The sequence below is a fragment of the Daucus carota genome, chromosome 6 (assembly GCF_001625215.2).
Source record: "Daucus carota subsp. sativus chromosome 6, DH1 v3.0, whole genome shotgun sequence".
NCBI lineage: Eukaryota > Viridiplantae > Streptophyta > Magnoliopsida > Apiales > Apiaceae > Daucus > Daucus carota.
In genome coordinates this window covers 33,840,326-33,860,711 of record NC_030386.2, presented here as the reverse complement: position 1 = coordinate 33,860,711, position 20,386 = coordinate 33,840,326, and the positions used below count along the sequence as shown (strand labels likewise).

The 20,386-nt window shown below is 35.6% G+C and overlaps 4 protein-coding genes across 8 annotated transcripts; 2 read left to right on the top strand and 2 right to left on the bottom strand.

Annotated features, from left to right (window-relative positions):
* Positions 1-86: 86 nt before the first annotated feature.
* LOC108227743 (tubulin beta-1 chain) lies at positions 87-3,726 on the bottom strand. 2 transcript variants are annotated; one of them, XM_017403052.2, is made up of 4 exons: positions 3,439-3,726; positions 2,100-2,498; positions 1,296-1,565; positions 87-1,073 (listed from the first exon to the last, which is right to left on the bottom strand). In XM_017403052.2, exons 2-4 carry the CDS (start codon positions 2,491-2,493, stop codon positions 388-390), a joined length of 1,350 nt encoding a protein of 449 aa, XP_017258541.1. In that variant the 5' UTR covers positions 2,494-2,498; positions 3,439-3,726; the 3' UTR covers positions 87-387. The 2 variants fall into 2 exon arrangements, with proteins under 2 accessions (XP_017258541.1, XP_017258543.1); XM_017403054.2 differs by lacking the exon at positions 3,439-3,726 and adding an exon at positions 3,346-3,397.
* Positions 3,727-5,394: 1,668 nt separating this feature from the next.
* Positions 5,395-5,704, top strand: LOC108224554 (uncharacterized). Its single transcript, XM_017399213.2, has one exon. The coding sequence runs from the start codon at positions 5,395-5,397 to the stop codon at positions 5,602-5,604; it is 210 nt and encodes a 69-aa protein (XP_017254702.1). The 3' UTR covers positions 5,605-5,704.
* Positions 5,705-5,764: 60 nt separating this feature from the next.
* On the bottom strand, positions 5,765-8,555 carry LOC108224553 (G2/mitotic-specific cyclin S13-7). Of its 4 annotated transcripts, none has more exons than XM_017399212.2 (8): positions 8,292-8,555; positions 7,597-7,753; positions 7,437-7,485; positions 7,136-7,354; positions 6,916-7,044; positions 6,417-6,827; positions 6,151-6,329; positions 5,765-6,064 (listed from the first exon to the last, which is right to left on the bottom strand). In XM_017399212.2, exons 1-8 carry the CDS (start codon positions 8,323-8,325, stop codon positions 5,908-5,910), a joined length of 1,335 nt encoding a protein of 444 aa, XP_017254701.1. In that variant the 5' UTR covers positions 8,326-8,555; the 3' UTR covers positions 5,765-5,907. The 4 variants fall into 4 exon arrangements, with proteins under 4 accessions (XP_017254701.1, XP_017254700.1, XP_063936366.1 ...); XM_017399211.2 differs by having other exon boundaries at positions 7,597-7,756; positions 8,292-8,554; XM_064080296.1 differs by having other exon boundaries at positions 7,597-7,756; positions 8,224-8,359.
* Positions 8,556-10,748: 2,193 nt separating this feature from the next.
* On the top strand, positions 10,749-19,602 carry LOC108192795 (calmodulin-interacting protein 111). Its single transcript, XM_017359283.2, has 11 exons — positions 10,749-11,214; positions 12,098-12,256; positions 12,485-13,365; positions 13,952-14,156; positions 14,700-14,907; positions 16,115-16,578; positions 16,699-17,125; positions 17,424-17,504; positions 17,615-17,805; positions 17,912-18,099; positions 19,098-19,602. The coding sequence occupies exons 1-11, from the start codon at positions 10,912-10,914 to the stop codon at positions 19,171-19,173; spliced, it is 3,183 nt and encodes a 1,060-aa protein (XP_017214772.1). The 5' UTR covers positions 10,749-10,911; the 3' UTR covers positions 19,174-19,602.
* The last annotated feature ends 784 nt before the right edge of the window (positions 19,603-20,386 follow it).

The following is a 20,386-nucleotide window of genomic DNA, read 5'->3' as shown; positions in this document are numbered from 1 at the left end:
ATTTCTAAAAATAAGGTACTTGTTTTCATTTCTAAAAATAAGACGCATGGACAGTACCACTAAACGCGATCGAGAGCCGGGAGCACTAGCAAGAAACTCATAGCACGCACAAATTTACCAACAAATATAATGTTTGCAGTCATGAAATCATAGCACATCAGAAATAGGTCCAATAACCGAACTAGAATTGGATATCAAAACAACATCACTAAACTCTGTCCCCTTGAGATATCTACCATTATTACCCAGTTGACATGGAGAGCAGAACAATATATAGCAAGTACTCAAATTTTTAGTCTACATCAGGTTTGTCCCTTCCTAAGACGGACTCTCAACCAATTCAAAGACGATATAAGCATATGTGATAGACCAAGTTCAAGCATAGGATTATGCCATTTGGTCCGCGCCTTCTTCTTCTTCCTCGTACTCATACTCATCTTCCTCATCAGCAGTTGCATCCTGATATTGCTGGTATTCTGAGACCAAGTCATTCATGTTACTTTCTGCTTCAGTGAATTCCATTTCATCCATACCTTCACCAGTGTACCAGTGCAAGAAAGCCTTCCTCCTAAACATAGCAGTAAATTGCTCACTCACTCTTCTGAACATCTCCTGAATAGAGGTCGAGTTCCCAATGAAAGTCGACGCCATTGAAAGGCCCCTCGGGGGAATGTCACAGACACTTGATTTCACATTATTGGGAATCCATTCCACAAAGTAAGAGGAGTTCTTATTTTGAACATTGATCATCTGCTCATCTACTTCCTTGGTACTCATTTTACCCCTAAACATGGCTGAAGCAGTGAGATAACGGCCATGTCGTGGGTCAGCAGCACACATCATATTCTTTGAATCCCACATTTGCTGGGTCAGCTCAGGAACTGTAAGGGTACGATACTGCTGAGAACCACGTGAAGTCAGAGGAGCAAACCCAACCATGAAAAAATGTAGACGAGGGAACGGAATCAAGTTTACAGCCAGCTTGCGGAGGTCAGAATTCAGTTGACCAGGGAACCGAAGGCAGCAGGTAACTCCACTCATTGTTGCAGAAATCAAGTGGTTAAGATCACCAACTGTTATGGCAGAAGAAGCAATGTAAACATGCAAATGCGGACAAAATAAAATTTGCACCACCATTCTAAAGCCCACTTAAAGTTTTTGAATGTATGTAGTTAACTAGTTATGTGACAGGAAATTCTTGCTCTGACCACACAATAAAAGTAACTCCAAAACTATTAATTAAATTTTTTTTTAAGGAAAGCAACTACTACGAGTCAACAAGGTATTGTACTTACAGCTTGGAGTTGTAAGCTTTAGAGTCCTGAAACAGATATCATACAGGGCTTCGTTATCCAACACCATGCATTCATCTGCATTCTCTACCAACTGATGAACAGAAAGGGTGGCATTGTAAGGTTCTACCACGGTATCCGAGACCTTTGGTGATGGAAACACAGAAAACGTAAGCATCATCCTGTCAGGGTATTCTTCTCTTATTTTTGAAATCAACAAGGTACCCATCCCAGAACCAGTCCCCCCGCCAAGAGAATGGCAGACTTGAAATCCTACGAAAAACAAAGAGGAGATATAATATGTCACAAGCAATGAAAAGCATCAAACATATCAAAAAAGCCCATACAATTCAAAAAAAAAAAAAAAAAAAGAATGGAATAAAAAAGTAAATAGGCAGTAAAGCTCAACAACTATTGTATTGATAATGTCAGACTAAAAAACTTGGAAAACCATATCTGCTTTAGAAGATAACTTGCATAAAATATTCTCCATAACCAAATAGTAACAATCAAACTATTTTCCATAACCACATTGCCTTGATTATGTTGGACTAACAAATTTTGGAATTAGAAGATGACTTGCATAAAATATTCTCCATAACCACATTGTAACAAACATACAAGTTTATTTTACATCTACATACTGCACTCACTCAGTTTCTTATACGATACATCCAAATATTCATTAAATAACATATGTTAATATTTACACCACGATTTCATAAAACTAGAGATATTGATTGTCATAGAATACTCTACCTAGAGACTATAAACAAAACTCGTTGAATTGTTAGACCAAGCAATTACCTTGCAGGCAGTCACAGTTCTCAGCTTCCTTTCTCACAACATCTAGAACTGAATCAATAAGTTCTGCACCCTCGGTATAATGTCCTTTTGCCCAATTATTACCAGCACCAGATTGGCCAAATACAAAGTTGTCAGGGCGGAAGATCTGCCCATAGGGACCAGTTCTAACACTATCCATGGTGCCAGGCTCCAGATCCATGAGAACGGCACGTGGGACAAACCTTCCGCAAGAAGCTTCATTGTAGTAAACATTAACGCGTTCCAACTGCAAATCCGACTTTCCAACATACTTTCCAGTTGGATCGATTCCATGTTCATCACACACAACTTCCCAGAACTTTGATCCAATCTGGTTGCCACACTGACCACCCTGAACATGTAGGATTTCCCTCATATTTCCTATAAATAGGGGGGAAATACAAATATTATACAAAGTAATACATACATAGTTCATCCAAATCTCAAATTCAACAATATTTTATAGGGAAAAAGTAGACAAAAATCAACAGAAATAGTGATGGAAATTGAAAACATATTTATCAAGTGTAAGGAACAATAGTCTTTCGCTCTTCGTATATGCATGGAACTTAAGCTTATATGTCATATCGACGATTTTGAGAAGCAATATTAATATTTTGGAGGTTGATTAGCCAAATGTTTATACAATGTAGGTTTTGCTTTTCTAGATTGCCTGAAATGCATAATCAAGTCACAAAAAACACAAGCGGCGATTAAATAATGCAGATCTAGCTTCCCTAAAAACAGATAAACTTTCGTGAAAATCAACTCAAATACCTAAACGCGATGTTGAACATACACTTAATTCAACTAAATTCAAAACTGATCATTCTGAGCAATGAATCATCACAATTTTCACATCTACACGCAAAATCTAAAAGATGAACAGATCTAGCCAAATCATAAACTTAATTTATTAAATTTAACCTGCAGATCTAGCAATGGGACACATAATTACAACACGAACACGGATCACAAACTTTCGAAGCCTACTACACAATCATCATTACAACTCTGCACTGCAAACAGCCTAAATTCAAAATACAACAGTATCGCATACAGATCTGTCATTCAGATAGATTCTTCGATACATCGATAACTAAAAATCATAATTGTATCACATAATTTTCAGAACGCAGTGCAATTCATCCTCAATCAGCGCAAAAATTCAACTAAATCATCAAAAAACTTCTAAAAACGCATAAATTAGAGAAAACAATGCGATTACACGAACGACCGAGATCAAAAGTGAATGTGATTAATGTATCGACATCGACATATACATAGACATATAAATACAAATGTGAAAAGAGAGAGGTACCTGATGAGTTGATTGAGAGAGAAATGATCAGAAATGAAGTGAGTAGAGTGAGAGTGAGAAGACAGTGGCAACCCTGAGAAAGGCGTTTTATATTTAAAAGGTGAGAGATATTAACGGGAGATCTACCGGCTGATATCTTTTAATTAATAATTGTTGGATTGATAGAGGTTGATGATGAGGATGAACGGTGGTGATTAACAGTTAGGTTGATATTTGGGTTTTAAATTTTGAAATATACGGATTAATCGAAATGGCTAGATTCAAGCGATTGCTAATGTTGGTTTGACACCTGTGTTATTATTAGTTTGCGACCAATCTACTTCATTATAATATGAAAGATAATTGTAGTATCTCTCCCGATTATGTGAGTCTTGTCAGCTGCAAGTTAGATGGAGATCACATGTGACCACATGACATGCCTCCTACTTCCCACCTATGTACACGTGTATGGTTTTATTTACTAGCTCCAGAAATACTTCCAAACTATACAATGACAGTATACCACTGAGCTCGACATATACTTCTTCCCTCTCTTCATTTCTCTGAAAATATCTGTTTTATATAAAAAGCGATTACTTTTTAAAATATGTTTTACTGATGTTATGTTTAATTTTATTAAAAAATCTTATCATGAAAATTTTGTTAAATTCATTTTATATTGTACAAAAAAGAAATTACATTTTTTTTATTTGCGCTTGAGAAACATAGAGTCCGACTTTTTCAAAAAAATCCTGATATATTTTGAATCGGTAGGTCAATCGACTTATTTCCATTTCTAATTTCTAGTCTATAGTAAGTGCGTGTTTGGTTATTGTCACTTCTGGCTTCTTTTGACAAGAAGTCGGTTTCCACTTTTATTGATTCGTTGGCGCAGACGTAAGCATTTATAAGAAGCTGAGAAGGCTAACTTTTGTTTTCGGACTTCTACTTCTTTACCAAACATTTTAATCACTTATGAGTTTCAATTAACTTTTCACTTCTAGTCTACTTCTTTGGTTTAAACAAAAAACATTTTTTTTAAATTTATCCAAACGGTCCCTAACTATTCTATAAAAGATAATTTGTTTATTTAGCTTTGCTTAAGAGATCTATATCAGTCATTGCACTTATAAGTGATTAAAGTGTTTGGAAAATAAGTAGAAGTTAATAATCCTAACTTCTTATAAGTGCTTTTTGACTTTTTACACAAACAAGTGATTTTAATTTATAAACTCAGAAGCCGGGTTTTAAGCCCCGGCCAAACACCCCCTCAATACTTTAACTTATATTATGATAATCATATAATTAAATATATAATATTTATGTATTAATTACATTATTCATGCGCGTATGTAAACATGTCTATTCCATTTTAAATAATTTAACTATTTTAAAGATCCTAATTTATTGAAAAATTTATAAATATTTTTTTAAATAATTTATTAAATATATTCCAATCTGATTAAAATACTCTAATTTATAAAAGAAAAAATAGATTTACAATAAATCGTGATAATGAAAAACTGTAATCCAATAGAGAGTAGCTACAGTCAAACAGCGTTGGCAGCTGGCGGTTGGAAACGGATAAGAATGAAGCTGGTGGGACCATGAGTTACTTTAAGGAATCAGATTCTCAAAGTTGAGGGTGCAGGGCCCACAAGTTTGGTGCTGAATTATGCAACAAAACAAGGGGTGACAGAAATAGTCAGCAAAACCAAACAAAAACCATGAAGAAATAGTGAACTGCTCATCCGTAAGCATCACCAAAGCTGTGGAAATCAAAGCAGTGGGCTACGCTACCTCTGGTTTTGGCTAATTACTAAACATACGTACTTCCCCATACACACATGACTCCGTCCACAGTATCCCTCTATTTATTCCCATTCCGCCTTCGTGTGTTTATATACCAATCTTGCCTAAACCAGTGAAGCACTTGTGATCTATACATCTATCTACACAAACATATACTGAGAGAGAATGATTCTGGTTGCTGTAGTAGCCGAGTTTCTGGAGGAGTACACAGAAGTGGTGTCCAGAGTGGTGGAACACATGGTGAATCAACATCGGTTTCCGCGGCGCCTCCGTTTGCTCATCCTCAGCAATCTCCCCTTTGCTGCTCCTTCGAGAATACCCCCTCCTCATCTTGTATTGCCCCCCACCACCCCCTTTGTTGGTGTAGGCCTTTAGCCCCTTCAATCTTGGCACACTAGTTTGTTTTTGTTTTTTGTAGTTGGCATCTCATGTAATTTCTAACCATGGAACATATATATGTTCTTGTGTGTTTTCAGTCTTGGTTAATTTCATTGTCATAAAGATTGTGGAAGCATACGAAAAAGAGAAGCAGAGATTAGCATAATAAACACACTGATATATATATATTCATATGTTGTGAAACTAAATCCTGGTGAAAATATTGTTTTTCATCATGTCTAAACAACACTCAATCTGAAAATTACTTAAGTAGGATAATTTTCATCTGGTTTTTGTGACTCACGAGTGTGGCGAAGCAGCAACATTCAGGAGAGCTTTTGCCGGTGGGAGCAAGGCAACAGCTCCTCGCTCAGCAAGAGAGTATTTCCTGTAAATCACTCTCAGTTTGTTTTCTGCTGCACATGAGTGGAACCTAACAAGCGCTCTAGCACAGTCCCTGTTTCAACCAAATGTATCGTTAAGTACTACGCAGTAACGAAATCCAGAGTAACCCAAAAAATGAAATGGCTATGATTGACATACATTAGTTGTTGCTCTGAAAAACCAGTATGCAGTTTGAGTGTCTCATTCCAGAAAGGAGCCGTGTCCAGAGTGCAACGTGCCCCGTAAACTGCAGAAGCTGCAAGCATTGATGGACAGTACATAACCGTTGCATAATTCATCAAGCCTAGCTCAGCCAAGAAATAGGCCATATTCTCCACCTATACACATAAACATTTCAATACTTTGTTATCATACAAGGAGTTTCTATTAGATAAAGTTGCAGAAGTTTTGCTTAGAATACTCACAGCAGGTTCATTTGGAATAGAGGCCTTGATGAAGCGAACGAGGAATACGTAAGGAGTAGGGACAGTCAAATTCCATTCAAGCCTGCTGAGGATTTTCTTCTCCATAACAAGCACTTGTTGATTAGTGTAAGCATTGTCTGAGATTTTAGTGAAATCATTCACTTCAGGTGCCCAGATCTCCTCATATTTAGAGGCTAAAAGCATTGAACTAATGCCTACCAACTGCAGTTCCTTCCTTGCCACTGACTTGGTTGCCAGGTAGCGATCCACTATGTTGATTGTAAGATAAAGGGTCTCTGGCATCAGCTCAAATTTGTTGTGAACTTCAATCAACCAGTCTACAAGTATGGCTCTCATTTTCTCATTGATCTCGGGCTGGAAATCTATGTAGTCGAAAACCCGGCTCTCATGCTGCACCAGACAAGAGTCTGAGTCAGGTGTTGGCAATACGTTATATCAAGGAAATTTCTTATATTTATGTGTCAACATAGTAATGCACCTCAACAAGCTTATAGAACTTGTACATATCCTCAACATATTCAACTGCTGCCAGCTCATTGTTGGCATCTGCAGCATCAATATCCACAATCTGCTCCTTGGGTATTCTAGTTATTCCAAAAGCAGCAGCCTACAAAATAGGTATTCAATAAGAAACCACTAGCACTAAAAAAGAAATATTGCTGATTATAAAAAGAAATTGGTTAACTAAATATATGCACCTTGCTCCTTGCTGTGAGAGTTGATGTAAATGTCTGGCTTTTCTTTTTTGAAGACCCTTCAATGGCCTTCTTCTTGTTCAAGTGTCTGTCAACTTTCTTCACCTCTTCGGTGTCTGGACTAATTACGATTATATCTTCAGCCTTTGGCATAACAGTGACTTTCTTTTGATGAACAGCCTTATGTGCCACAACCCCGTCCCCAATTACAGCCCTTTGTTTCTGAAAATTAAACAAGATAGTGAACACAAATTTTAACATATAAATAAATTAACAAGAAGGGGTTGTACTTATTAAAATGTACCTTGTTCTCAGCAGCTGCTTGTGCATTAGCAAGCAATTGCGCACAGAAACTCCTCACACAGAATTAAACCAAATATTCAACAAATATCATCCGAAAATAATAAAAATCATGAACTGTGTAGGTGAGTTTGTGTGTGTCTTACTGTTTCTGTCTCCCTTACCTTGTAACGGGGCGAATGACTCGAGGGATTTGCTGCTGCTTTCCCTCGATTCCATGGACAGTAACAAGATTCCCAATATCACCAAGCGCACGTCGATTCCTCCCTTCACCAGCTGCCATGTTTTTCTGCTTTACTGCTTCTTCTCCTCCGTCTGCCGCTGCTGCAACAAATTGCAAATCAGCAACAGATTAAAAACCCCAAAACAAAAAACTACCTCTAACACACAAAAGTATCAAAGAATTAAAATGATATAATCTTTAAATAATCCACAGAACCGAATTGTTTATAACCAAGATTTGATAATATTTACGTAGATTAGACACGAGATGCAGAACCCAAGTTTAGAGATTACATCAAGTAAAAGCAAACAAGCCCCATTTTCGTATCCAGCCATTGCACTGAGAGATAGGGGGTGGGGGGAGAGGGTTTAAGAATCAAGAATCAATCGATTAAAGGAAAAGTGGGATCATATAAAAAGAACCTAACACAAAAATTAAAAAAAAAATCTGTATGAATCAAGAATCAGTCAAACAAAAACAAGGATCATAATCAATCATGCAACACAATCACAATCATATATTAGAGTAAAGCATAAACGAAACAAAAAAAACAGCACAAAATCATTACATTTTTGCACAACGCAAACAGGATCAAGATCGTGGATGAAACAAAAGAGAGAAACAAGACTAACACACCTATGTTTTGTTGAAGAACAGGTCTCGAAGCCATTAAATACCCAAAATTTGATATAATATATAATCTATTGAGCCTGTGATTAGTTTATTTTTTTGTCGTCTCGCACAAATGAAAGAAAGTAAACAGTGAGAATTCAAAGGCTGAAGCAGAAGACAAATGCCGGTATTTAATTTATCAGAGAGGGCTTCCTCTCAACGGCCATATTTTTGATCTGTGGATTTGTGGCCGTCCGATCATGTGCGGCAAATTTGAAAGGGCTCTCTCATGACGCTTCTTCATTGGCTCCCACCACAATCTAAGCGTCTACAACACTACTCGAATCTTTTGCATTTCACATTATTTTACGTCTCTTTCCTGTGTTATTTATTATTATTAATTATTAATGTTACCTTGGGAAAACATGTTTTTTCTTTGATTTTATAATTAATCATCAAAATTATATTAATCACTTAAATTAATATTCGTACCCATCTCTATTCCTAAATTCTACCCTGACATCTATTTATATCCTTCTCAACCACAATAATATATAAAACTAGTTGAGAAGCCGCGCGTTGCGGCGGCTTATAAAAATTATATTAATGATTTAATATTAATATTTTAGAATAAAATAATTTTGTGACTGTCTATAAAAAGTATATTAATGATTCAAAATTAATATTTATAGGATAAAATAAATTTTATATTATCAAAATGTTGATGTAATATCAATAATAATATATAAAATTGCAAAATGAACTATAATTCATGGTGAAAAAATGAAAATAAATTTATACACGTAATTAACAATTTAAAGTACGACGAATCTTAATTTTATTTGTGTTTTTTTTTAAAGTAATCATGTTCTTATATCGTCACCTTCCTCCAATTTTTTTAAATTGATTGTGCACAAAAACATCTAAATTAAATTCGTGAGATTGTGGTCTATAACTACCCTTTCTTGTAACAACCTTTATTTAATATTGTATAAACAGCCTTCACTTAAAAGTTGCTTGAACCAAGCAAACAGATAATGCATGAATAATTTTTTCCCGTATACAAAGTAAATCATATAAAAATCAAAAACAACAAACATGTCCAATTAACAAAACAAATATTATAAAAGAATAACCAACAAACATACATCACTAGCTAATAGTTAATTTATTGATATTCTTTATCAATATCATGTCAAGACTATATTGTTTTCCCGTGTTTCGATTTGTCAACTCCTTCATCAATATCATGTCAAGATTATATTCTTTTCCCGTGTTTGGATTTATCGACTCCCACATAACGGTCTATAACTACCTTTGCTCGCAACAACCTTTATTTTTTTAATATTGTATAAACAGCCTTCACTTATCGTTGCAGAAGAACGGCACCACCGAGTTAGAAATCGAGCAAGAGAACTATCACCAGAGAGAGGTACGGTTGTGGTATTGAGAGAGAGGAGGTTGTGTTTAAATGATCCAAAATCCTACAATCTATAGGGGTATTTATAGGTGCAGAGATACTTGTGTGCTACTCTTTCCCATAATTATCCAAAATCCTACAATCTATAGGGGTATTTATAGGTGCAGAGAGACTTGTGTCCTACTCTTTCCCATAATTAAATAATATGAAACAAAATCAGATTAAAATTTTCAAGCTACTATATTTTGTAAATAATCTGAAACAAAATAAGATTCTTAAACTTGCTTTTAATATACCCAAAACTAAAAAAAGTTGTTCTAATTTTTGGTATTGAGAGAGGGGGTTGTGTTTAGATAATCCAAAATCTACAATCTATAAGGGTATTTATAGGTGCAGAGAGATTTGTGTGCTACTCTTTCCCATAATTATCCAAAATCCTACAATTTATAGGGGTATTTATAAGTGCAGAGAGACTTGTGTTTTACTCTTTCCCATAATTAAATAATCTGAAACAAAATCAGATTAAAATTTTCAAGCTACTATATTTCATAAATAATCTGAAACAAAATCAGATTCTGAAACTTGCTTTTAATATACCCAAAACTAAAAAAGGTAGTTCTAATTTTTGATATCTTTCATCTAAAAATTCCAAAAAATTAGAAAAATCGAACGGAGCGATGTGAGAGACGCCACATACACGCCTCTCGCTTCTCCCTTATATAAGTATATCGATGGTTGATTGATTGATCTATGCAGCACTAATATAAAATCACATTAATTTAATTCAATTTCACACATATCTACATAGTAAAAATTTAAATATTAGAAAATGTTGTGCTTGATATATAACTCGCAAACCCTTTTTGTTGTTAATTCCTAAATTTTCAATTCACCTCAGCAATCAATATTTTCATATTATTTTAATATTTATCGATTATTTATAAGAAATCTCTTCTCTTCTGATCAAAATGGAAGTAGAAAATAAAATAATAAAATTTCAATAAAGGAAATTGGATCAGGAAACGGCTTCAAATTCGAAAATCATGTAGCGACCCGACCCGAAACAGTTTAGAAACAGTATCAAACATGAAACAGCTAAAGAACGAGGCACGATAAACCCTAAACCCTAGGGTTTAACTTATTAATCCCCTGCTACCAATTCAACAACTGAGAAGCAGTAAATCCCAAATTAACCTAATAATATACAATTATATTGTAATTACAATGCCTTCCAAGAACAAAAAGGGTTCAAAATCAGCCTCGAAATTCTCAAATTCATCAGACTGTAGCAGTGTTACATCTCCATGGAACCCTAATTCAGCTCCACCACAACAAACTAGTGAAGCTGATGTACAATCAATTCTCGAAGAAGCTTCCAGAAAGTTCCCATCTTTGATTGGTAAAAATGCCCTTGTTGCTCAAATTACGGAAGATGCTGATACAGAGTCTTTTAGAGGGACTTGTAAGATTTGGCTTTCGGAACCTTCGATGCTCGCGCATTCGTTATCGCCTGGTGCCACAGTCTCTGTAAGTGTATTTAGTTTCTCTAATCCCAATTCGATATTATTCGTGTGGAATGTAGGTAGTGTTACTGCATTTGTGTAGCTTGATGTTAGCTAATTTCGTCCCAATATGATTTCACTTGTGTTTTTAGTTGATGATATGGTCAGATTTTAATGTGAAATTAATTTCAGTTAATGTTAACTTATGTAGTTCTAAATTTAGAGGAATTTATATTATAACTTGAACTTTGGTATTTTGCAGACAGACTTGCAAGTTGCACGTAATATGGATCCCCTGGGAAGTTCTTTGGAACACTTTATATCAGAATTACTCAATTAAAAAAAATAAATATCAAGATACCTTTAAAGTTAATGCTTCAGGTTACAAGATTACATTACATGTACATTGTATGTCGGGATACTTGGTTAGTTGGTTTATTTTATTCAGAAGAGTGGAGGAAGTAGACATTTGTAATTGATAAACGGGTCCCTCTGAACCCCCCACCCCGCGCTCGCAAAACCCAAGTTTGCTGAATTATAGACAGCTTTCTGCAAATGCAGATTCCTCAATTATTAAGCAAAATGAAACCTTTTGAAGGGCACATGTCAATCTAATGTATCCACAGATAGAATAGGACAAACCAGTATTGCGGGAAAAAAATACTACTGAGTACTCTAACCTGTAAGCAATGGGGACATCTATATGTTCATCCTCTCTTCTGATTTTTTCTAACCAGCTCAAGGATATTGCATTATTTATCTCTTCACTTCACTTTCTTCTCCAATATTAAGCAAATGTGAAATACAATTCTGAATGTTGAAACATGCAAGTTACCATGGGCATATCATCTGCTATATTCTAGCTTTAAATACCTTCGAGATTTAACTAATGCACTAATCATTTCCAGGTTTCTCTCGCTTCTTCAACAAATAAGTTTGTTATTAACTCTCCTGTCAGATCATTAGCTGATGTATGTGAAAAACAATATGAGTTTGCCTCAGAGCTTCAAATGGTTGGTGAAGTGGGTAACTACTTTGCTCTGGCAGCGGTTTTTCCTTCGAGGAAGGTTCGTTTGAGATGCATATATTTTTAATATTTCTTTTCTGTAATATTATCACCTTTGCCTGAAACATAAGAAGGCAGGAAATATCTACAAACAGATTCTGATTTTTTTAGCATCAGATTGTGGTGCCAAAAGGAGTGATGTGCCCATTATATCTTATGATACCATAGGGCGTAATATTTCATTTATTATTATTATTATTTTGCTTATTTTGGGATAGCTGCTTTGTAGATTTTAAAGAATGGAGTGCGATTATCTCAGAGCCTTTCACGAACAATGGGTTCCCCTCCCTCAGGTAGTATCTTGTTTGTTCATCCGGTTTGTCTGCAGCCTACAACTAGGTTTGCAAATGGGAATGGCAAGTTACAAAGCACTAATTACCTCTCAGTGTCAACCTGCAAGGAATTATATCTTGAGCTTGTTTTTTTGAACAGCGAATCTACAACGAACTCAAATAAATTTAATAAAGATGCCTTTTCTGCTGAAACAACCAATGTTCCAGCTGAAAATGGAGCGGTTTCATCTCCCAAGACCCCATTTTCTCAGTCAAAATTTAGCTCTCCTAGTATTAGTCATGTTAGCACACCAAGAGCTAGTACAACTAGAGAAGATGAATCAGTATCAAGTAAATCCAATAATAATGGAACTACTATTCCTTCATTTGATATCCAAGAAGTGTTGGAAAATGAAAGCGCAAAGAATCTTCTGCAGACCTGTGCTACTTCATGGCTGTCTTCTCGTAGGCTACTCTGTGGAAATATTGTTGTCATCCCAATACTTTCAAAGATTTGCACTTTTCAAGTTCTGGGTGCTGATAAATTGTCTGCAAATCATCATATCTTGAATGTCACTGATGGCAGTCATTCCGATATATCTTTTGAAGATTTTGATCTGGTGGACCATGTGGATGAAGCTTTTCTGGTGGACCACATTACGAAAGTGTATTTGTTTCCGCCTGCTAAAAATAAAGGTTTACTACGTCAGGAACTCAATTACAAAGAAGTCAGATCTCATGCAACTTCTGAAATTCCGAAATTGGGTGGCATCTCAAAACAATATGCAGAACTGAAGGATATAATAATTTCATCAACATCGAATGGCAAGTTTTCAAGGTATGTTTTATCATTTCTGTTGCCTAATGTGTGTTCCTTGATATGTTGACTCAACATTCTCAAGGGTATCCTGCATTTTGGCAATCTTGAAAGGGTTATTTTTAGTGCCTCGAGGTTGTATTAGTCAATAAGATGTATGTAGGAAGTTGTCACAGAAAGGAATTCAAATGTTTATGCAAGAAGTTTTTCCTAGTAATTGTGTTGGAGTCCAGCCAATAACATTTCACAGTGTCTTGGATCGCATATTATAGCTTCAACTGTAGCTAATTACATTTCTCTTATAAACCTATAGTTAGTATTTTTACAATACAATGCAGAGCTGACCAGGCTTTTGGTCACCCTCAGCGAATTACCTGATATTAGAACTTCTTGCAGTACAAAAACAGATGGGCATGATTGTATATGCAGCTTCAACTCTGCATTCAAAATTAGACCCTTTTGTTTAATACTGCAAACTATTCTAACGTCAGGTAATTACCTGCAGGTGACATCAATCCCATTTCTGTCTACAAAATATTTAGAAAGATATGTTAATTTATTTCCACCCTTAATTTAGAAATTATTTAAATTGTTTCTATTTGTTTAGTCTGGGATTACGCCCAATAAAAGGAGTGCTGCTTTACGGTCCGCCTGGAACGGGAAAGTCTTCTTTGGCAAAATTGTGTGTCAATGATACTGGAGTCAACCTCTTTCATGTGAAAGGACCTGAAATTGTAAGCCAGTACTACGGAGAAAGTGAGCAAGCACTGAGTGAGGTTTTTGATTCAGCCAGCCGCGCTGCACCTGCAGTGGTTAGATCTCTTTACTTTCTCATGTAGTTTCTTTATTTATCAAAGCAACATTCAAAGTTTTCACAAGAAAAGAAAAAGGAACAGCGCTGAATATTCCGTATGATGCTTCGATGGGTCTAGTGGTTGCTAGTCAGATCAGATATTCTCTGATATACATGAAATTTATGCCCAAATACAAGAATTGATATTACTTTGTCATCTACTTTGTATAGAATAATTATTAAACACTTGGTGCTATGTGGGAAGAAGTGAAAAGTGCACTGTGGATAAAGTAATGCAGTTTTCAGTTACATGTTTGTAGCATTGTTGTTACTGCACCACAGCATTTTAAGGGGTGCCAGTATGCCATGTAGAGTAGTCAATATTGAATTTTAAATATGTTTAGAGTATATTTATTATATAACTTAGACATCTAATCATGTTTATTGTTTCAGAAGTACCAAACTAACAAAAGTTATAAATTATACATCATTAAATTTTATAATGTCAAATTTGCATAATTTTGATTTTTTGTTGCCGATAAAGACGAGTTTCCCTCTATAGGTCTTCATTGATGAATTGGATGCCATCGCTCCTGCACGCAAGGAAGGCAGTGAGGAACTTTCTCAAAGGATGGTTGCAACTTTACTAAATTTAATGGATGGCATAATTAGCGTTGAGGGTCTACTTGTTATTGCTGCAACCAACAGGCCCGACAGTATTGAGCCTGCACTTAGACGCCCCGGAAGATTTGACATAGAAATCGATATTGGTACACTTCCTTCTATCTTTCTATCTATGGCTTGGTTAATCGAATCCCTTAAACTATATAATCCTGAAATCGCTCTGTGAATGAGTGGAAAAGTTAGCTAAATTGCAATGTCTTAAAACTGATTGTAGTCTTGTAGATGTAAATATTTTCAAAATGTCATCCTTGGAGAGAAATGATTTCCTATGTTTCATAACAGCATGCATCTATGTGTTACCACTTACCCCTTTGCATTTGTATTATAAGCCATGTTACTACGACATACATACCATATAGATAGTGTGTCCGATGTAGAAATTTCTAGTGATCAGTAAATTTTTTGGTAGATTAAAAGAGGGCAACTTTGCACGTGCCAGATCTTGCTTCTCAGGGGCGGATGCAGTACACGCTTGTGGGGAATGGACCCCGCCCTAGTTTGGGGTAGAGAAGAAATTTTTGGAGGGTTTAGTGAGGTGCCCTCAGTGACCGAATAGAAGTGTCCCTATAGTTATTAATCCAAAGCACAAAACAGCAGCCCAATCACTTAATTTCTGGTCCATTTTCAAGTTTCCCCAAACTAGAAGACTACAGTTGTTTAACAGACCTACATGGATAACCCTCATATAAATATTGAGTGTTTATTTTAGTATTTTTTTAAAATGTGAATTATAAAGTTTAAAAGAATATATTCTGCAGCTTACAGTTTGATTCATAATATATTACTATGTAATTTATTAAATTAGTTTTGAATTAAGTTATATGTATCGAGAAGGACAAAAATACAGTATAAAATTTTCGAACTCCGGCAGTTTTCTCTACTAGTCATGCTGACTACTTAAATGTATATAGTACCCCCATTGAAAAAAGCTCTCTGGATCAGCCACTGTTTCTTCTCATAAGATATATATAGCACAACTTTTTCAGTGGACTTTTGAACATCCTTTCATAATGAACATATGTTAATTTGATTGACCCATTGGTTTGCCTTATTATACATTATGGACTTCGGACCTTAAATTGATCAGAAAACGGTCCTTCAGGAACATAAGAATAACTTGTCCACTCCTCTTGTGCTCACTCTTTATTACTCTACATGCTTTTAGAAGTTAGTAAATCTCAATTAACTGGGTGTATTATATATGAGTGATTTTTATGTGCCGAGCATCACTGTTGTGCATCACTTGAATTAAATGATAAGATGATCATTTTTTTTCTATAATATTGTGCTCAGGTGTTCCATCTCCTGACCAACGTTATGATATACTGCTTGCACTTCTTAAGGAAAAGGAACACTCACTTTCAGATACAGAAGTTCAATATTTAGCTAAAGCTACACACGGCTTTGTGGGTGCTGATCTGGCTGTTCTATGCAATGAAGCAAAATTGATATGTCTTAGGCGTTATACGGACTTGCAGATATCTTATGATGAACCACATTGCAACATATCACCTTTCTCATCCCCTGATATCATCGAAGGCTTTAATGGTCCAGATGATATAAATGATTCAACTTCACAAGATCATTTGGATTATACCTGCTCGTCCGCGCTAGAATCACCCGTGAGACAAGAGAATCTCGATAATGAAATTCTGAATGTAAGTGGGACTTCTGCAGTAGAGAGAGACACCTTGAGGGTGTCTTTTGATGACTTTGAAAGGGCAAGGAAGAAAATTGGGCCAAGTGCTATGCGAGAGGTATCTCGATGTTGACTTCCTTTTTCTCATTTATAGAAAGATGCAGAAATGATTTTTTTCCATCTGCTCCTTTTATCCTGCCAATTTTGTCATTCCTTAACGAGTTCCATCTATTTTTAGGTAATACTTGAAATTCCTAAGATTAGTTGGGAAGACGTTGGCGGCCAAAAGGAGGTGAAGATGCAATTGAAGGAAGCTGTGGAATGGCCTCAAAAGTACCAGGATTCTTTCAGAAGCTTAGGAATTCTTCCCCCTAAAGGCGTGTTGATGTTTGGTCCTCCAGGCTGTAGCAAAACTCTTTTGGCTCGTGCAGTAGCTTCTGAAGCAGGGTTGAATTTCCTTGCAGTAAAGGGGCCAGAACTGTTTAGCATGTGGGTTGGTGAATCTGAAAAGGCTGTAAGATCGCTATTTGCCAAGGCAACTGCAAATGCTCCATCTATTATATTCTTTGATGAAATAGATAGCCTTGCCAGCATTCGTGGAAAGGAAAGTGATGGTGTCTCAGTTGGTGATCGTGTTATCAGTCAACTTCTTGTTGAAATGGATGGTAATATGAATTATTATACTTGTATGACCAAGTTGAAATGGTTGGTAGTTATCATTTACATTATACTATTATGGTAAATAATTAATGATTCTCAAGTACTGTTAAGAGTTGTCAGCCATGCCTTTATTTAAGATCTGTTTATGGTTTTGTTGCTCAACGCTTCTCTTCATTTTCCCCCTAATAAGCATGTGCATTTATTTCTGAGATGTTTATCTGAGAGTTGATCAAATATATTTTCCTCATGACGGCAGAGGTGTTTTTGCTTTCGTATAACTGTTTGTCTTGTTTTCAAATCTAGGCTTGCAGAAGAGAGTTGATGTTACTGTCATTGCAGCTACAAATCGTCCTGATAATATCGACCCTGCCCTTCTAAGACCAGGTAAAGCCAAGCATGCACTCACACTTGGAGTTAGGTTTCACTATATGCATCTATCTTCTAAACTTGTCATATTTGAGAAGCCTCTTTACTGAATAGTCTGTGTTTGACAGGAAGATTTGACCGGTTGCTATATGTTGGACCGCCAAATGTAGTGGACCGTGAGGATATATTTAGAGTCCACTTGTGCAAAATGCCATGCAGTATTGATGTCTCCCCTAAGGAGCTGGCTCTTTGCACTGAAGGTTGTTCTGGGGCTGACATATTCCAAATCTGCCGTGAAGCAGCTCTTGCCGCTTTAGAAGTTAGCTCAACCCCATAAAACACCTAGAATTTTGTCTTTCTGTTTATAAAAAATTCTAGTGATTTTCATGACTAACTGTTTGTTATTATTTCCTTCGTAATTTCAGGAAACGTTTGATGCCTCGTGTATATCAATGAAACATCTAGAACATGCAATTAGTCGAGCACAACCATCTTTAGTGCAGTTTGATCAAACCTTACTAACAAAGTTTCAGAGAATGGTTCACTCAACTGCAACAGAAGATGAATTGGGTTGTCAGTCATCCTCAAGCACATCTCATTGGAATTCATTTTGGTATGTATCCTCTTGATCTACATTTTTTTATCACATTTTACTACTACTGGGACCCAGATAGTTGTGGATCAGACTTTCCCATTGGTCATGTTATTAACTTTACCCCAGCGCATATTTTTACAAAATAAGTTGTTGCTTGGCCATTTAAAGTTCAAAACATGTCTTAAACACAATATCTGAAAGTGATATGTTGTTAAATAGTCTCGTCGGACATCTGATGATTTTGTATGAACTGGAGTAATAAATTAATGAGATTTACTTGTGCTATTCACCTTGATGAAAAGAGGAATATATTTTCTTCGTATTTTTTACTTTTCCTCTATCATATTGTGGACTCCTTTTCATGGTATCTTAGGGACCCGGATAATGGGAGTGGGAATGAGATTTCAAGACAAAAATGTATTAGAATTTCGTTCCATTTCCATTAACAGGGTTGGAATCCCATGATCAAAATGGCACCTTACTGTTTCTTAAAATGGTACTGAATGGGTATAGAGAGCAAATCATGCTTTTTGTTGTATCATTGCTTAGCGGACTCCAACATGTTCTTAATTTTATTACCTTTTGAATAATTACTATTGACATATCTCCTTTGTTCTAAAATAAAATTACATGTCTTGAAATTATATATTTATTAGACAATAAACTTAAATTTGAAGACAATTATGTACAATGATACAAACTTAAAACGTCATGTCAAAATTAAAATGTATTAACTGAAAAAGTTCAAGATCGTTCACCAATATCCCTGACAGCTCTTAACAAAAATTTTATTGTAAGCTTTAACCAACTTGAAATTTCTTCATAGAGGTCTCTTTTTTAAACGAATTTTAGTAGTTTACACGCAGTCATGCACAGTCCCCATTTACTATTGATTCTTGATATTGTAATAAACAAAAAACTTAGAATGTTCACATCAAATTTTTTATCATCTTATCAAATTATGTTATCTCCCTGCTGTTAATACTTTCAAACCACGTGTCTCTTTGTTTAAACAGGACGCCTATCAAATCTATAATGCAGTGGCCTTTTCAGTTCCCATCAACCCTGTTATATGCAAAGTCTTCTCCATGAGTTACCTTGTTGTCACTTCTTATGGGATACTCAGTCTGACCCCAATTCTGGTAAATGAAACTCTGCCAGTCCGATTGTGATATTCTGATATGGAGGCTCAAAGAAGCTGTTACGGGTCGTGGCTTTAAAAGTGCGGAGTAAAGGCAGGTCTTATACTACGGTGGTGAACAGCTCAAGAGGGCCCAGCAAATATGAAAAGATCATATCACTTATATTTTTTTTTCTAGAGAAATATAATCATAATAATAATTATGATACGAGATTGTATAGTAGATACTTAAATCACCAAAGTTGATATAATAATAGTTCATTAGAATGTAAATGTTTACAGTTAATGAATTCATGTATAACTTTCCGGGTCATTTTTGTGCTTCTGACCCAGGAGTTTGGATGCCCGACTTCATCAAAGATACTACAGTTGAGCTTGCACACATCCTGTTAATCCAGAACAGAGTCCTGTATGTTTATTTATTCTAAAGCCTCTTCCTGAAAGGCTAAATTAGATATGTTGCCAAAATCTAAACCAGAGGATCTGACTCTGCTGCTTGCATTATAATTTATCTATTTCCTTAATCTTGTTAGATATTCGCATCAATGTGGCGAGATATGGTTGTACATTGCTGTACCTTGTACCAGAAAGAGAGTGGAGGCTTAAGATGAGTTTTCTCTTGATTTAGTGAAATAATTAATTATGGTTTAGATCTCTTAGTTTTTAATTATCTACTTGTACTAGTATATTCGCATTCCTTTACATCTCAACTATGGTGGACAGATAGATCTTGTCTGGTGTCTGATCTGTAAGATACTTGTATATCCAAGCATCTAATCTTAAATTAGTGCATAATGTGCATGTAGAGTATTGGTAATGAACTGAATGTAGCCGCCCTTGATTATCTTAAAGCATAACAAGTGAATAAACATTGACCCAAGTGGAAGAACATGTGTTTGAATCCAGATATGATTTGTCATGTCTCATTGATTCACAACTGTAATCTGGATCTGCTTATTGGAGGAAGGGAAGGGGCTTGATATCAAGTTGCAGTGCATTATTCGAAAATCAAAATCCAAGTTTAAGATTTCACATTTTGTCTCCAAAAGAAAGGGATACACATGGGGTGGCTTTATGTTGGCCTACATACTGCTAAAACAATGTTGATTTCATTGGTTGTTGAGTTGTAGCATTTCCAAGCTCCATATTTTATTCAGAGGACAG

What these genes read in the sequence shown, in the direction of transcription:
- LOC108227743 (XM_017403052.2), bottom strand. Translation starts at nt 2,493, where the DNA reads ATGAGGGAAATCCTACATGTTCAGGGTGGTCAGTGTGGCAACCAGATT. An exon ending in GAACTGTGACTGCCTGCAAG is followed by an intron (nt 1,566 to 2,099) that starts GTAATTGCTTGG and finishes TGTTTTTCGTAG; the next exon opens with GATTTCAAGTCTGCCATTCT. An exon ending in AAAGCTTACAACTCCAAGCT is followed by an intron (nt 1,074 to 1,295) that starts GTAAGTACAATA and finishes CTGCCATAACAG; the next exon opens with TTGGTGATCTTAACCACTTG.
- LOC108224553 (XM_017399211.2), bottom strand. Translation starts at nt 8,325, where the DNA reads ATGGCTTCGAGACCTGTTCTTCAACAAAACATAG. An exon ending in TGTTCTTCAACAAAACATAG is followed by an intron (nt 7,757 to 8,291) that starts GTGTGTTAGTCT and finishes AATTTGTTGCAG; the next exon opens with CAGCGGCAGACGGAGGAGAA. An exon ending in TTTTCAGAGCAACAACTAAT is followed by an intron (nt 6,065 to 6,150) that starts GTATGTCAATCA and finishes TGGTTGAAACAG; the next exon opens with GGACTGTGCTAGAGCGCTTG.
- LOC108192795 (XM_017359283.2), top strand. Translation starts at nt 10,912, where the DNA reads ATGCCTTCCAAGAACAAAAAGGGTTCAAAATCAGCCTCGAAATTCTCA. An exon ending in TCGAATGGCAAGTTTTCAAG is followed by an intron (nt 13,366 to 13,951) that starts GTATGTTTTATC and finishes CTATTTGTTTAG; the next exon opens with TCTGGGATTACGCCCAATAA. An exon ending in GCCGCGCTGCACCTGCAGTG is followed by an intron (nt 14,157 to 14,699) that starts GTTAGATCTCTT and finishes TTCCCTCTATAG; the next exon opens with GTCTTCATTGATGAATTGGA.
- LOC108224554 (XM_017399213.2), top strand. Translation starts at nt 5,395, where the DNA reads ATGATTCTGGTTGCTGTAGTAGCCGAGTTTCTGGAGGAGTACACAGAA.